The sequence below is a fragment of the Rhincodon typus genome, chromosome 22 (assembly GCF_021869965.1).
Source record: "Rhincodon typus isolate 14 chromosome 22, sRhiTyp1.1, whole genome shotgun sequence".
Classification (NCBI taxonomy): domain Eukaryota; kingdom Metazoa; phylum Chordata; class Chondrichthyes; order Orectolobiformes; family Rhincodontidae; genus Rhincodon; species Rhincodon typus.
Window position 1 is genome coordinate 17,346,657 of NC_063353.1, and position 15,795 is coordinate 17,362,451.

At 40.2% G+C, this 15,795-nt stretch overlaps 1 protein-coding gene across 8 annotated transcripts in view; it reads right to left on the bottom strand.

Moving 5' to 3' along the window:
• anks1b (ankyrin repeat and sterile alpha motif domain containing 1B) overlaps positions 1 to 15,795 on the bottom strand; it is a 737,478-nt gene that overhangs the window by 342,931 nt on the left and 378,752 nt on the right. For all 8 annotated transcript variants that reach the window (XR_007264449.1, XM_048610130.1, XM_048610129.1 and 5 more), the window contains one exon: positions 11,666 to 11,841. Coding sequence is in view for 7 of the 8 variants with exons in the window: in XM_048610130.1 (XP_048466087.1) it covers positions 11,666 to 11,841 (176 nt within the window). In the remaining variant the exon portion in view is untranslated. The remainder of the gene's footprint in view (positions 1 to 11,665; positions 11,842 to 15,795) is intronic.

Consider the following 15,795-nt stretch of genomic DNA (forward strand, 5'->3'; position numbering starts at 1 on the left):
AGGTTGCAGGAACAGCAACTCATATTCCGCTTGGGAACCCTGCAGCCCAATGGTATCAATGTGGATTTCACAAGTTTCAAAATCTCCCCTCCCCCTACCGCATCCCAAAACCAGTCCAGCTCGTCCCTGCCTCCCTAACCTGTTCTTCCTCCCACCTATCCCCTCCTCCCACCTCAAGCCGCACCTCCATCTCCTACCGACCAACCTCATCCCGCCCCCTTGACCTGTCCGTCCTCCCTGGACTGACCTATCCCCTTCCTAACTCCCCACCTACACTCACCTTTACTGGCTCCATACCCGCCTCTTCGATCTGTTTGTTTCCTCTCCACCTATCCTCTCCTCTATCCATCTTCTATCCGCCTCCCACTCTCTCCCTATTTATTTCAGAACCCCCTTCCCTTCCCCCTTTTCTGATGAAGGGTCTAGGCCCGAAACGTCAGCCTCTCTCCTCCTATGATGCTGCTTGGCCTGCTGTGTTCATCCAGCCCTGCACCTTGTTGTCTCTAATATTCTGGGGACTCTGGTTTGAATCCCGCCATGGCAGATGGTGAATTTTGAATTTAAAAAATAAGTTGTGAATTAAGAGGCTTATGACGACCATGAATCCATTGTTGATTGTCAGGAAAAACCCATCTGGTTCACTAATGTCCTTCAGGGAAGGAAACTGCCATCCTTACCTGGTCTGGCCTACATGTGACTCTAGATCCAAAGCAATGTAGTTGACTCTTAACTGCCCTCTGGGCAATTAGGGATGGGCAACATCGTCATCCCATGATAGAATAAAAATGTGTAAGTGATTATGTCTGAAACTAAGGCAGATTCAATAAAGTGATGGTAAACTCTTCAGCCAAAGTTTAGTAAGGTACACCCCAATGCAATGAGAATCCACTCCACACAAACAAAGTGGAACATGAGTCCTGTGGATCCATGGTGACTTGGGACTAAAATGTTTGCTGGATTTTCCACGTGCTTTCCACACACATGGTAAAATTTAGTGGTTTCAATGCAAAAACAGTGAATTACTTGCTAGAACAAATTCCACAAGTATTACAGGAAAACATTAATTATCCATACTCCAATTATTCACCTCAATGGTCTGCCAGTGTTTTCACAGCAGAGACCTTAGTACAAGGTAAAGAAGAACTTGGCTAACTGAAAAAAAATTGTATTCTGCAGCCAAAACAAACCTTACCCTTTCTTCCACTTGACAAGTGTTCATTTTCAGTAACATGCACCTTTGCTGAAGTTTGATATGGTGCCATCAGCATGGCTGACTTCTCATGGGATTGATTTTGTGGGGAGCAGTATTTTAGCATTTGCTCCCTTTCTCCACTATCACCCGCTGGGACTCATTGAATCTCTGACAATAAACATCCTGGGGGTTACCACTGATTATGGAGAGGAGTTAGGTCATGGGCAAAATGTTGGCAAATGGAGAATAATGTGGGACAATGTAAAGTTGTTCATCTTGGAAGTGAGAACAAAAGAACTGATTTTTTTTAAACGGATAAAACAACTGCAGAAAGCTGTGTCACAAAGGGATTTAGGGGTATTTGTGCACAAATACAGAAAGTTGGCATAAAGGTGCAGCAGGTAATTGGGAAGGCAAATGGACTGTTGGCCTTATTTCAAGGGGGTTGGAGTATGAGAGTTAAGCGTAAGGGAAGTCTTACTTCAACTACACAAGGTGCTGGCGAAACCACATCTAGAGTACTGACAGCAGTTTTGATCCCCTTTTAAAGGAAAGATATAATTTTATTGGAGGCAGTTCATAAAAGGTTCACTAGGATGATCCCTGGTATGGAGGAACTGTCTTATGAGCAAAGATCAGGATGCTACTCACTGGAGTTTAGAAGAATGAGACATGATCTCAATGAAACATACAGGATTCTTAAAGGGCTTGACAGGGTAAACGCTGAGAGGATGATTTCCCTCATGAGAAAATCTAGGACCAGAGGACATAGTCTCTGAATAAAGGGGTGCCAATTTAAGACTGAGATAAGGAGGAATTTCTTCTCTCAGATCATTGAGGGTCCATGGAACTCCTTCCAACATAAAGGTCTGGGCGTAGAGTCCTTGTAAAAATCTAAGGCTGAGATAGATAGATTCTTGATCAGTCGGGGAAGGGTTACAGAGAAAGAGCAGGAAAGTGGAAGTGAGAAATGTTGGATCTGTCATGATCCTATTGAATGGTGTAGCAGGCTTGAGGGGCCAAACGGACTAGTCCTGTTCCTGGTTGTAATGATTACGACCTATGTCAAATTCATGGCAATTTTCGAATCCCCCCCATTATTCTTCCTGAATGTTCTTCCACATAAAATTACTATAAAAATTTCACATCGACCCAAAGTAGTTGGATTCTTAAAAACAATATATTAAAGCCAATTTGGAACACTTCTATGCCAAAGTTTTCCTTACTTAAACCTATCAGGTCAGATCCCACTAAGTCCAAAAGGAAGTTCTTGCTGGTTCTCTGGAATATCTCAGCTGTGGAAATGATTTTGGTACACGAGATTGTTTCAAGTTGACATTAAACACATTATGGCTCACAAAGAGAATAGGCCAGCTTCTCTCTCTCTGTTTAGTGATGGGTTTACTATAGGTTTGGAATGTAAAAGACTAAAGAACAACTACTCAACCAAATAGATAATGTTTGCTAAAGGCTGTATTTCTCCCTGAAGAGATCACAATATTAACTTTTTTTCTGCTACCTTACGTGTTGATTGCAGGAATACAGTGGTCAGTGGATGTGCAAGGAGAATTGAGTCTTTAGAATAAGTCATTATATTCAGTCAAACAAGGAAACTGTTTGCATCCTGTGAGAACAAAGCTGATGTAAATTAAACAAAGATCTGCAAGTTTGATAACAGAGTATTCTGTCTCTCAATATTTCCTGGCAGCACAGCAAGTATTAGAGGAAATTTTCTCACAGCACATTCAGACTGGATGTTGCAAGAGGGAGCTGGAATCCTGAGAATGTGAGAACTGAGGTTGATCCCACTAAGTCCAAAAGGAAGTTCCTGCTGGTTCTCTGGAATATCTCAGCTGTGGGAAATTACAGTCATTCCAAGGAATGTGACTAAGTAAAGGAATGCTGAAAGCTTCTTCTCTCTTGCTATTGATGCTCCTGCATTGGATACACTTAACACAGAGAAAATAGAACACTCTACAGCTTAATGCAGAAAATCAAATAATTCCAGGACAACCTACTTAGGACTAAGGGTTAAAAAGAAATGAACTGGGGTAAACTTTAGCTGGAATGTCTTGATATTAGTCATATGACAGAATGCTTTTACATTTTATCACTTCAGTTCAGACGAATGAGGAGGGGGTCTCATAGAGACTTATAAAATTCTAACTGGACTGGACAAGGTAGATGCAGGGAGGATGTTCCCAATGGTGGGTGTGTCCAGAATCAGGGTCACTGTCTGAGGGTTCACGGTAAACCATTTAGGATGGAGTTGAGGAGACATTTCTTCACTCAAAGAGGGGTGAGCCTGTGGAACTCATTACCACAAGAACTAGTTGATGCCAAAACATTGAAAGTATTCAAGAGGCGGTTAGATATAGCACTTGGGGCGAATGGGACGAAAGGTTATGGGGAGAAAGCAGAATTAGGCTATTAAGTTGGGTGATCAGTCATGATAGTGATGAACGGCACAGCAGGCTCGAATGGCCGAATGGCCTCCTTCTGCTCCTATCTTCTATGTCTCAATTTATCAGGTATTCATGAGCGAATCACTTTCAACTTGAACATCTGACAATTGTAGAACCTGCCTGATACTTGTTTCATTTATTTCTACAGAAAAGTAATTAGGCAGATTATTAACAAAAATAATTTCTTATTAAATTAAAAGAAATCACTGATGACATCTGTCAGCCAGATTTTCTGGGCTTGTTTGAACAATTTTCCAGATTTTTCTTCCAAAATTGACAAATGAGTCTTTATGCGTGAATGCAATAATAGAATCTCAGTGCAGAAGAGACCTTTCAGCCTATTAAGTCTGTACCTACAAAAAAAACTCTAAATCCACACTGGTCCCACTTGGCCCATATTCTTGAATGTTATGACATTTCAAGTGCTCATCCAAGTACTTTTCAAAGGTTGTGAGGTGTCCCACCTTGACAGGCAGTGCATTCCAGATTCTGTGATTTAGATAGTTTCAATGTTGTGCAATAGCAAACAAACTGAAGAACCTTGCTGATGACCAGTGCTTCAACACTAATGAAGGAAATGTTATGATCTTTGGAGGACGTTGATGGTTTTATTCCCCCACCCCCAAGTGGTAGACTATTGATCAGCCAGTGGGCTATAAACAGATCAATATTGCAACTGCTCAGACAGGATCATATATTTCTTACCTGTAACTACAAGAATTGTAACTTGGCCCTCATAGCATCAAGTCTAGATGCTGTTAGCAATAGAACATGCTAAGATATGAGGCGTCTCAGCTCTGTGGCTCTTCAGTGCCTCTTATTAAAAGAAAATTTAAAAACATCCAAGTTGTACACACTTCCCCATGATGTGAGAGGGTCAGTATTGATTATTTATCCATTGACTATCTTGCTTCTGCTGGAGTTGTTTCTGAATGGTCCAATCTTGTATGTATGATTTCAAAGGAACTGGGACAAAATTATTTTGTCTACTTTGAAAATTATGAAAGGCACTGGAAAGGAGACTCTTCAGTATTTGCAGGCAATAAGATTAGATGATGAACCAAACAGAAACATTATAAATCTGGAACTGGTTACCTCTCATTCTCTAAACAAAAATAGCTTCAATGGAAAGAGATGTGTTTTCATGTAAGTGCAGTAAAATCAAAAACCCTTTATTTATAAATTCTCACTGCACTTTATAACACACAGGAAATCTTCCCAAATATGTCCCTTTGCACGCCTGACCTGCCTTTTTATCCATTTCTTATTGCATTTCACCTGAAGTATTATTTTGCTGCTGCAATGTTTTGCAAGTTGAAATGCTTGGCTGTGTGGATCTGTGGGAATGCTCGACAAAAAACACATCCACATGTTTCCTGATATTCCCCAGAGACTTGCACTCCTGAGCAGAGGATCAGTCTTTAGCTCCACAAATATCAAAATTCCCAGGACCTTGGAGTCAAAGCTGAAAATCTCCGATTGCCATCTCCAGCTGTTAATGTTAACAAGAAGCTCTATGCTTCATTAGGAACATACGAAAATATTATGCCACAAAACATACTACAAAATGATGGTTTTATCTTAAATAATTTAACTGCTACAGATCTTTGTTGAGAATTTTAATGGAGATTAAGGAGTTCACTCCTCTTTAAAGATGTCAACATTTTTCACATATTGCTCTTACTGAGTATGAAGCTAAACAAGAAGGAAATATATGTTAGCAGATGAATTGCAATCTTCATGAAAATAAGGAAGTTACCCAAAGAGTTGTACTAAATGCTTAATGGATTGAATCATTACGAGAGGTTGCATGAATATGGCTTGCATTCGCTGGAATTTAAAAGGTTGACAGTTGATATAACTGAAACGATTAAAATGATGAAAGAATTTAATAGAGTAGATGCTGTGAAGCTGCTTCCTCTGGCATGGGAAATCAGGCTGAGGGGACACAGTCTCAAAATTATAGTCAGGCTAGTCAAAAATGAAATCAGGAGGCATTTGTTTTGACACTAATTGAAATGGAAATGTGGAAATCTCTTTCCCAAAAGGCTGTTGTTGTGTACGATTAATCTAAATTCAGTGCAATACACCACAAAAAGATTCAACACACCTTAAAGTTCATATTTGTGAGTGCAGATGAGATCTCAGTTTGAGGTCACATCCAAGAAACTTGCTTTGTTGTGTAATAGCAAGTGTTCAAATCTCTGGAGTAAACCTTGAACTCTCCACCTTTGACACAGAAACCAGCCATATTGCCACTGTACCCAACGCTGATATTTACCACTGGATGTTGTCAACTCCCCAAAGTGCTATTAACTTCTGAAATCCCATTTTGATTCAATTCAGTCTTGGTCCCTTCCAGATGCCCCCAGAATCTAGGAATGCAACATTGCCATTTTTCAATTTTGCCTCACCAGCTGTTATAGAATAGCTGCATTTCTCTGGTAAAGAAACAATGACGTAAACAATGGCAGAATTTTATCAGTTGTGCACCATTCCCGATGGAAGTATATATCACGTATGCTTTCCAGCTTTCTCCCCCATTTCCAATGCAATTCCAAAATTTAAGCTGCCAAAATTTAAGTTTGCACTGGAAACACTTGCTATTTCAGACCAGGGAAGGTTTTCAGTGGGATACCCACCATCTGCTGGCAATGCTACAAACTGGGAGTCTCTGAATCATAGCCAAAACTCCACTGCTATTAACATAATACTTATTGAGAGCATAGAGGTAGCACGTTCGTTTACAAGTTTAAATTTCACTTGTAAATACCTCACACTACACAGGTTTCACTTTATTCATTTGGGCGTCATCACTACTTATTGAGGCAAGATTAGGCAGAAATCTAAATGTACTGGTATGCCTCATATGGTTACAGAAGATCTAGGATCTCACAGAAAGAACAAGGCCATGTCTGTTGTTTACTTTTTATTGAATGTCCAGTGTTGTGTTCACCACTCTGTGGAACACCTTTGGGACTGGATCTCCCATCTTGGCATTGTAAAGAACATGGTCCTAGGTCAATCTCGGTTGGGATAATTCACTGGTGAACTCAAACTCCAGTCAAAACTCAAAATGGTCCTGCATTTGGAGAATCCTAATTCCGCCTCCTTAAGGTGCTTTTTTTTTTAAAAGCTTGACTGACAGCCCAGAATGCAAGTCCTTCCCACTTCAGCCCTTAACATCCCAACCTCAAGTATTTCAAATTATAGACCTGACCCCCCAAACCCCCAACTGACTCTCTCAATGTTCCCAAGCCTCTGTGCAAGTTACCATGCTCTCCAATGTGCAAAACCGCTAACAGCTGATACAACAGCCCAAAACCAACTTGTGCTTGGCATCTTTAAACAAACAAGATTCTCATGCACGACCAACTTTATCTTGAGGCTAGAAGGCAATTTGAAAAATTTCTTAGTGAATGAGTATTCATGGTATACAAGCATATTACATGTGGAAACCTGCCCCAGGGCATCACAAGGTCCAAAATGCCACAGACACCACCAACTTAAACTCGGCATCTCATCTTGTCCTCACAAAACTGTAATTTTGCATCCTGCCTAATTCACCAAACTCACCATACCACATTTCCCACTCTTGCAGATGATAATGGTCCCTCACTCCACAAGTTTCTGAATTCACATGTTATCACTTAGTATATAATAAAACAAGACATTTATCAATCAACAATGAGTAATATCATGGCTAATTTACTTGGGTATTCTGTGTCATACCCCTGTAATGTGCTTTCTGTTCAGGAGACTTAAATAAACATGAAATATTTTCATCACATCAATTTGTCAACAGAAGAAATTCTGTAAACATTCATAATATAAAACCTATTAAATGTCAAACTTTTACTGTCAAAATATTCACATTACTCAAAAAGTTTTTGGAAAAAGCTTTTGTCTACCACTTTGTTCTGCAACTGTAATTTCTAAATTTCAAAGTAAGGCTGTAAACAATCCAAAAATAAATGTTAATTTACTTATTCTATCGCAACATTATTACAGTTACACATTAACTAGCTTTCAGGCTTCACTTAAATAATCACTTCAAAGCTTTTTGTTCAATACTTCAGACTGTTTCAAAGCCCTTGACTCGATATTTTCTTCCTCATAATTTTGCACAAAATCTTCAACCTCATTTGTAAGAACCAAATACATGCAGTTTTCACAATATTCCAGATATAGGAATTTGAATTGTTTAAGTTTTATTTAGGCAGGTAGCATATAGTTAAGAACGTTGCTATGAACAGTTCACAGTATAAAACAGTAATATTTTCAGCACTTGCTTCCTCCAAAATTACCAGATCATTCCACCTCAGAATGCCAACTTCAGAATCCCCAGTTCTTGAAAACTACCTTCACAGTTCTGTTGGACATCTCAGTGTGAACTCTTGCACCACTCACAATCTTTGGACCTCACTCAGTACCCATAAAACAACTGACCAAAACAATCACCACTCCTCGATTCTCACACCGTCCCAACATTCAGACCTCTTCAATATTCCCCAATCTCAGAATGACCCTTGCCTACGTTGCTGAAATCTTTTTAATCACTGCACAGACATACACCTTAAACCCATTTATTGCTGATTACAGGTTCTGAACTAGTCTCTCTGTAACCCAGTCATAACATGCATTGACCTTAGTCACATCGATGCTTGCCTTTTACATAAAGAATTCCGGTATGTGACCTTTCCATTGCTCATCAGCTGTGCAATGCAAACTAATAAATGTTGTGATTATCAAAATTTATATCACAGGAAGTGATACAGAGTCAGAAGATGCAGAACCTGTACAGTTAAGAGTTGAGGAACCGCAAAGAACAAAAAAGCCCGGATGGGATTTTTTAAAATAGAATCCATGTAGTGTGGAAACAGGCCCTTCGGCCCAACAAGCCTACACCGACCCTCAGAGCATCCCACCCAGACCCACTCTCCTATAACCCACCTAATCTACACATTGTTTAACACTACGGACAATTTAGCATGGCCAATCCACCTAGCCTGCACATCTTTGGACTGTGGGAGGAAACCGGAGCACCTGGAGGAAACTCATGCAGTCACGAGGAGAACGTGCAAACTCCACACAGACAGTCGCCCAAGGGTGGAATCGAACGCAGGTCCCTGGTGCTGTGAGGCAGCGGTGCTAACCACTGAGCCACCTATGTACAGGCCTCCTAGCAGCAGTCAGGATGTGGACAGAAAATAAATCAGGGAACAGAAAAGGCATTTAGAAAAGGCACTATTAATCATGGAGGACTTTGATATGCAGGTGAACTGGGAAAATCAGGTTGGTAGCATATCCAAAGAAAAGGAATTTGTGGAATGTCTATGAGATGGTTTTTTTCAGAGTAGCAAGTGGTGGAGTCCACAAGGGAACTGCGATTCTGGATTTGGTGATGTCTAATGAGGAAGACTTGATGACGCACCTTAAGGAAAAGGAACCCCGAGGGGACGGTGATCATGATATGATAGAATTCACCCTGCAGTTTAAGAGAAGGAAGCTGGATTCAATTGTAATGGTTTTACAATTGAGTAAAGGTAACTACAAAGACAGGAGGGAGGAGCTGGCCAGAGCTGATTGGAAGGAGAGCCTAGCAGAGATGATGGAGGGGCAGCAATGGCAGGAGTTTCTGGGGATAATTTGGGAGGCACAGCAGAAATTCATCCCAAGGAAGAAGAAACATACCAAGGGGAGAACAGGGCAACGATGGCTAATAAGGGAAGTCAGGGATAGCATCAAAGCAAAAGAAAAAAACATGCAATGTGGTGAAGATTTGTGGGATGTCAGAGGATTGGGAAGTCTTTAAGAACCAGCAGAAGACAACTAAAAAGAACAATAACGGGGGAAGAGGATGAAATCAGGGTAAGCTAGCTAGTAATATAAACAAAGACAGCAAGCGTTTTTCAGATATATAAAAGGTAGTGAGGCAAGAATGGGCATTGGACTGTTGAAAAATAAGGCTGAAGTAGTAATGGGGAGCAAAGAAATAATGGAGGAATTGAATGGGCACTTTGCATCAGTACTCACGGTGGAAGACACCAGCAGCATACCAGGACTTCGAGAGAATTAAGGGCAGAGCTGAGCATAGTGGCCATCACTAAGGAGAAATTGTTGGGGAAGCTGAAAGGTCTGAAGGTGGATAAATCACTGGACCAGATGCACTACACCCCAGAGTTCTGTAGGAGATTGTAGAGGCATTTGTTGTGATCTTTCAAGAATCGCTGGAGTCAGTGAGGGTCTCAGAGGACTGGAAAATGGCGAACGTACCACCCGTGTTTAAGAAGGGAGGGAGACAGAAGGCAGGAAACAATAGGCCAGTTAGCCTGAGCATGGTCGCTGGTAAGATTTCCAAGTCCATATAGAGTACTTTAGAAGTGCATGGTAAAACAAGGCTGAGTCAGCATGGCTTTGTCCACAGGAAGGTCTGCTTGACAGTTCTTTGAAATGGTAACAAGCAAATTACACAAAGGAGAGCCAGTGGACATGATCTATTTGGATTTCCAGAAAGCCTTTGACAAGGTGCCGCTCAGAAGGCTGCTAAATTAGACAACAGCCTATGGTGTGAGGGACATGGATAGAGGACGGCTGACTGGCAGAATGCAGAGAGCGGGGTTAAAGGGAACTTTTTCAGGTTGGCAGCCGGTGAGTAGTGGAGTTCCACAGGGGTCCATGTCATTACCACAACCAGTTACGTTATACATTAATGATCTGGACGAAGGAACAGAGGCATTGTTGCTAAGTTTGCAGATGACGCAAAGAAAGGTGGAGGAGCAGGTAGTGTCAAGGAAGCAGGAAGGCTGTAGAAGGACTTGGACAGGCTAGGAAAGTGGGCAAAAAAGTTACAGATAGAAGACAATGTGGGGAAAGTGTGAGGTTATGCACTTTGGTAGGAAGAATAGAGGTATTGACTATTTCTGAATGGAGAAAACCTTTGGAAATCTGAAGCAAAATGGGATTTAGGAGTCCAAGTTCAGGATTCTCTTAAGGTTAACATGCAGGCTTAGTTAGCAGTCAGGAAGACAAATGCAATGTTAGACTAATTTCAAGAGGGCCAGAATACAAGAGCAGAGATGTACTGCAGAGGCTGTATAAGGCACTGGTCAGACTGCATTTGGAATATTGTGAGCAGTTTTGAGCCCCGTATCTAAGGAAGTGCTAGCGTTGGAGGGGATCCAGAGGAGGTTTACAAGAATGATTCTGGGGATGAAGGGCTTGTCACATGAGGCGTGGTTGAGGCCTCTGGGTCTGTACTTGATGGAGCTTAGAAAGGTGAGGGCAGATCTCATTGAAGCTTACTGAATACGGAGACACCTGATCTGATTGAATGTGAGAAGATATTTCCACGCGTAGGAGAGACCAGGACCCGAGGGTACAGCCTCAGAGTGAATGGATGATCCCTCAGAACTAAGGTGATAAGGAATTTCTTCAGTCAGAGGGTGGTGAATCTGTGAAACTCAATGCTGCAGAAGGCAGTGGAGGCCAAGTGATTGAGCATATTTAAGACACAGATAGATAGGTTCTTAATGAGCAAGGGGATAAAGGGTTAGGGGGATGAGAAACACGATCGAATGGCAGATCAGACCCGATGGGCCGAGTGGCCTAATTCTGTTCCTGTATCTTATGGTCTTATCCAAAATGGTATTGGTTTAGAAATGCATATTTTTATATCAACCACCCAAAAACCTTGAGCTAGGTGCACAATCCCTTGATATTACCGAAGATTGAGGAGTTAGTAAGATACTACAAAAGAAAATCCTTAATGTATCAAATTAAACCAATAATTATTTAATAAAATATTGCCTGTAAATGACCTTAAAATCCTGAAATAGTTTCATTTAATTCAGGCCATAAGTCTTAGTTTTAATACCACTTACACATAATTGGATGCAGGTCCCAGCTCACAAAGGACTAAAAGGAACTCAGAATCAAACATAATAAAAATGTTCTAGCGGACATTTGTTCTTTATTAAGTGAGTTTCTTCCTTTACTGAACACTAACCTTGGAATGTTTTGGCTGGTTTTCACACTTGGCAACATCATCATCAGAAACCTTTGTACTGGTAAAACTGTCCATGGAGCACGAGGACACTGCTTGGCACAGATCATCAAAATCTTTATCCTGGTTCTCTCGGATTTCCAACAAAAGCTTTGACAGCTCCCCAGTTAGTGCTTCACCTGCCAACAAAGGATGCAATATTATTCCTGCGAAACCGAAAATGTTCAATGCTTGAACAGAAGTGTAATTATAGGAATGATGTTTGTCGATGAATTGTAATGGGAAAGTTTTGGAAAATGGTTCAACCTATTTAGAAAGAACATATTTCATTCAATAACTCAAGATGATACACAAGAGCACTGCTTCTGACTTGTGAATCTTGACACAGTTCAACTTCTGTTTGTAAATCTCCAATAATTAGAATTTTGTTTTAACTCATTCACAGGATGTGGTCATCGCTGGTTAGGCCAGTATTCATTGCCCTTCCCATTTGGCCAGAGGGCAGTTAAGAGTCAACCACATTGTTGTGGATCTGGAGTCACACATCAGCCAGACCAGGTAAGGACAAGAGCTCACTAAAGTGAACCAGATGGGTTTTTAATCCAGACAATCAACAGTGGCTTCATGGTCATCATGGATTCTTAATTCCAGAGGTTTTTTGAAAATGGAATTCAAATTCTACCATCTGCCATTGTGGGATTCAAACTTGGGTTCCCAGAATATTAGTTGGCTCTCTGGATTAATAGTTCAATGATAATACCAAGAGGCCATTGCCTTCCCTAAACTGTAACCAACATTGTGCTAGATGTGATACTGAATCATACTGTATGGTGATCCAATTCATTGCCAAACTGAAATACTTTGGCCTTATCGCCTATCCTAACAGGAATTGTCTTTAACCCAAGATTAAGATTATTCTGTATTCGGAATGCCCTTCCTAACAACACTGGGAAGACACCTACACCCCAAGGATTATAGTGGTCTGAAAAGAGCTGACTGCCACCTTCTCTTGGGTAATTAGAGATGGGCAATAAATGCTGATTTAGCTCGTAATCTCCACCAATCCCATGAACGAATATAAAAGAGCCCAACAATTTTGTATTGTTGAGAATTTAAAAGATTCATATGCAAGATAAGATAAGGTCCAAATTATCTTCATCACTAAATGTCCTCAGTGAGTTTGTAAATCAGTTTGTACCTACAAATGAAGATTCAATGAAGTCAGTCATCCCTTCTAAAATCCCACTGGCCACAAAATTGTGCACAAGTTCAGATTTAACATACTTTACATGGTTATAACAAAGAAAAAGGAAACCTTTTCTCTCACCTTTCACTTATATTCCTTAGCCTATTTTTACATGTGTATGAATCCTGACCTTTTAAAACTGCTGTAAAATCTCTTCAATAGTGTGCAAAACCCTCAGATGGTCAAATGGGAAGCAAACAGACAATGGAAGAATTGGGCCTTCGCAACAGATGGTCAACTTCTGCAGATTCTGTGACAAAACAAAACTGCAGTTTTCTGAGATAGTAGGAACTGCTGATGCTGGAGAATCTGAGATAACAAGGTGTAGAGCTGGATGAACACAGCAGGCCAAGCAGCATCAGAGGAGCAGGAAAGCTGACGTTTCAGGTTTAGACCCTTCTTCAGAAAATGAAGAAGGGTCTAGACCCAAAACGTCAGCTGTGTTCATCCAGCTCTACACCTTTTTAACTGCAGTTTTCTAATGGCTTTACCCATGACACGGTCAGTAAATGGAATAGAGAATTATAGAGTTCCTAGTCTGTGCTGGGTTTTTGTAGATCCCACTCAGGGAGAAGCTTCAACTAGCCTCAATGTCATTGAGTATTGGATGGCTTCCATAATTGTGATCATTATCTGGTCATCTCAAAAGTACACGTGTGGATTTTGTGTTAGGAAGCTGTCCATTCACAACCTCTTCCAACAGCCAGCATCATGCATCACATTTCACAGGAAGATAGAAACACGAATAATTTGGATGAACAATACAATGAGGCAGCAGGTCAAGCAGGTTTCCATGGTTGCAACCTCCATGCTGAATTCATGACTGACTTCATGTGCATTGAGAGTTAATGTTTCTAGTTGAAATGCATTAAAAAGCATTTTTATTTCTAACATAAAAAATATTGGTATAACAATCAGCACATGATGGATCCAATTCCATTTATGAGAGCAACCATAAACCATGTAATCCGTTCATCATTCATGAGCAATCTATCAGCTCTTACTCATACTGACAGTTATCATAAAGTATAGCATTTCTAACTCATAATTATTTCATATATGACATATTAACTTCAAAGTTTTTTCGATTGCACCCCTCTGCAAGATTTTGGAGTTAAGATGACATAATTACTGTACTGCCAATTTACTGAATGAAGTGGCAGAACCTGCTTTAACACAAGACCTCGGGGGAGATTAAATAAACACACATTATTTGCACTCGCTATGTTGAAACTTTGCCATGCATTGCAACTGTACGTTATGTTATATCTGTTCAGCAATGAGTACTTGACAGAACTTAGTTTCAGAATGCAAGCTGTAGCCATAAGTTGATCAACTATCACTGGCAAGAGCGTCATCTGGATGCCCTATTATAGCTACTATTGACATTTATTCTCATTGTGCAGACTTCACCGAGCATCTCCATTTTATTGAGGAGAGGAGAGAAAAACTGAATAAAACTGGTTCACTTGGAAGTGGCAGTGAACCTGTTCGCTTCCGCATTAATAAAGCTGAAAACGAGCATCAGGATCCATTTACATTTGAAAATTATGCAGTTCATACAGGGTCAACTGACAATAGCAATTAGAGCTGCTCAAGAATCATACAGTAAAGAACATCAGAACACGTTACAAATCCTGTCCAAATCAAACAACTGCAGCAAAGTAAATATAACGACTATGATGGTTATCAAAACTTATGATAAGCAAGTCTTAATTTGACTGCATAGAAAGAAATGTAGAGTGTCCGATGTCAATAGACCTACAGGACAGAGAAAAGAATAAAGTGAATGACAATGTTGAGTTAGCACATATATTTAAGCTGGTTAAAAATGCTGCAAAGCAAGCTGATCTAAGTCTGTCAGTGTACCCAAAATGAAGTTGGCAAGCAAAAAGAAAGAACAGGAGGCAAGATAGCATTGTAATTTCTACTGCTTTGATTTCTAGATGCGTTTGTAAAGTGAACATTTTATCACCCAAGACTGAGTTGTCTAAATGCAGCTGAGGGATAGAATGAGTAATTACAGGGTTATATCCGTTCCCAGCCTTGTTACATAACCACATAAGGCACACAGCTTTCAAATTATTGTGATCCATGTTATCTCTTGTGCTAAACAATTAAGCTGCACCATAGAAGTGAATAAAAACATTGTTGCAGACAGACAACATTATTCTGCATGCAATGCAATGATATTTATTCATTGCAGATAATAAAATGCAACAAAGACATGTCCAGAAAACTTCAGAGTTTTTATTAATTTTTTTCCCAAAACTGTTCTGAATCTGACACTGATCGTGGCCACCATAGGGGGCAGTAAAGACCATTACAACATAATATTCAGATGTCCTTGGCATCATAGCATCACAGGAACTGTACTCCCTCTATCTGCTGTTTTGAGTCTATGATATTATAGAAATATATTTCTTGAATATGATGGTGAATTTTACTCAGTCAGAAGAGAACTACTCTTAATTTAGAAGTAAAGCACTGGCAGACATTATCCAGAAAGGAACATTAATAATACACGCTGAAACAGCAGCATTACAGAAGGGCAGTTGGAGAAATATTGATCCCCTATCATTTGAATGATTGTTCAGTGAATAATTTCAACACTGGGATAATCAATTTTATGATAAGAGTTCTCACATCCCCTGGCATACGAAATTTGAAAACAGTTTTCCAAAATTAAAAGCAATGCAGAGCTATAAAACATCAGTCTTGACTTAATAGTCAACAGAGTCCTATCATAGAACATAGAACATAGAACATTACAGCGCAGTACAGGCCCTTCGGCCCTCGATGTTGCGCCGACCTGTGAAGCCCATCTAACCTAAACTATTCCATTATCATCCATATGTTTATCCAATGACCATTTAAATGCCCTTAA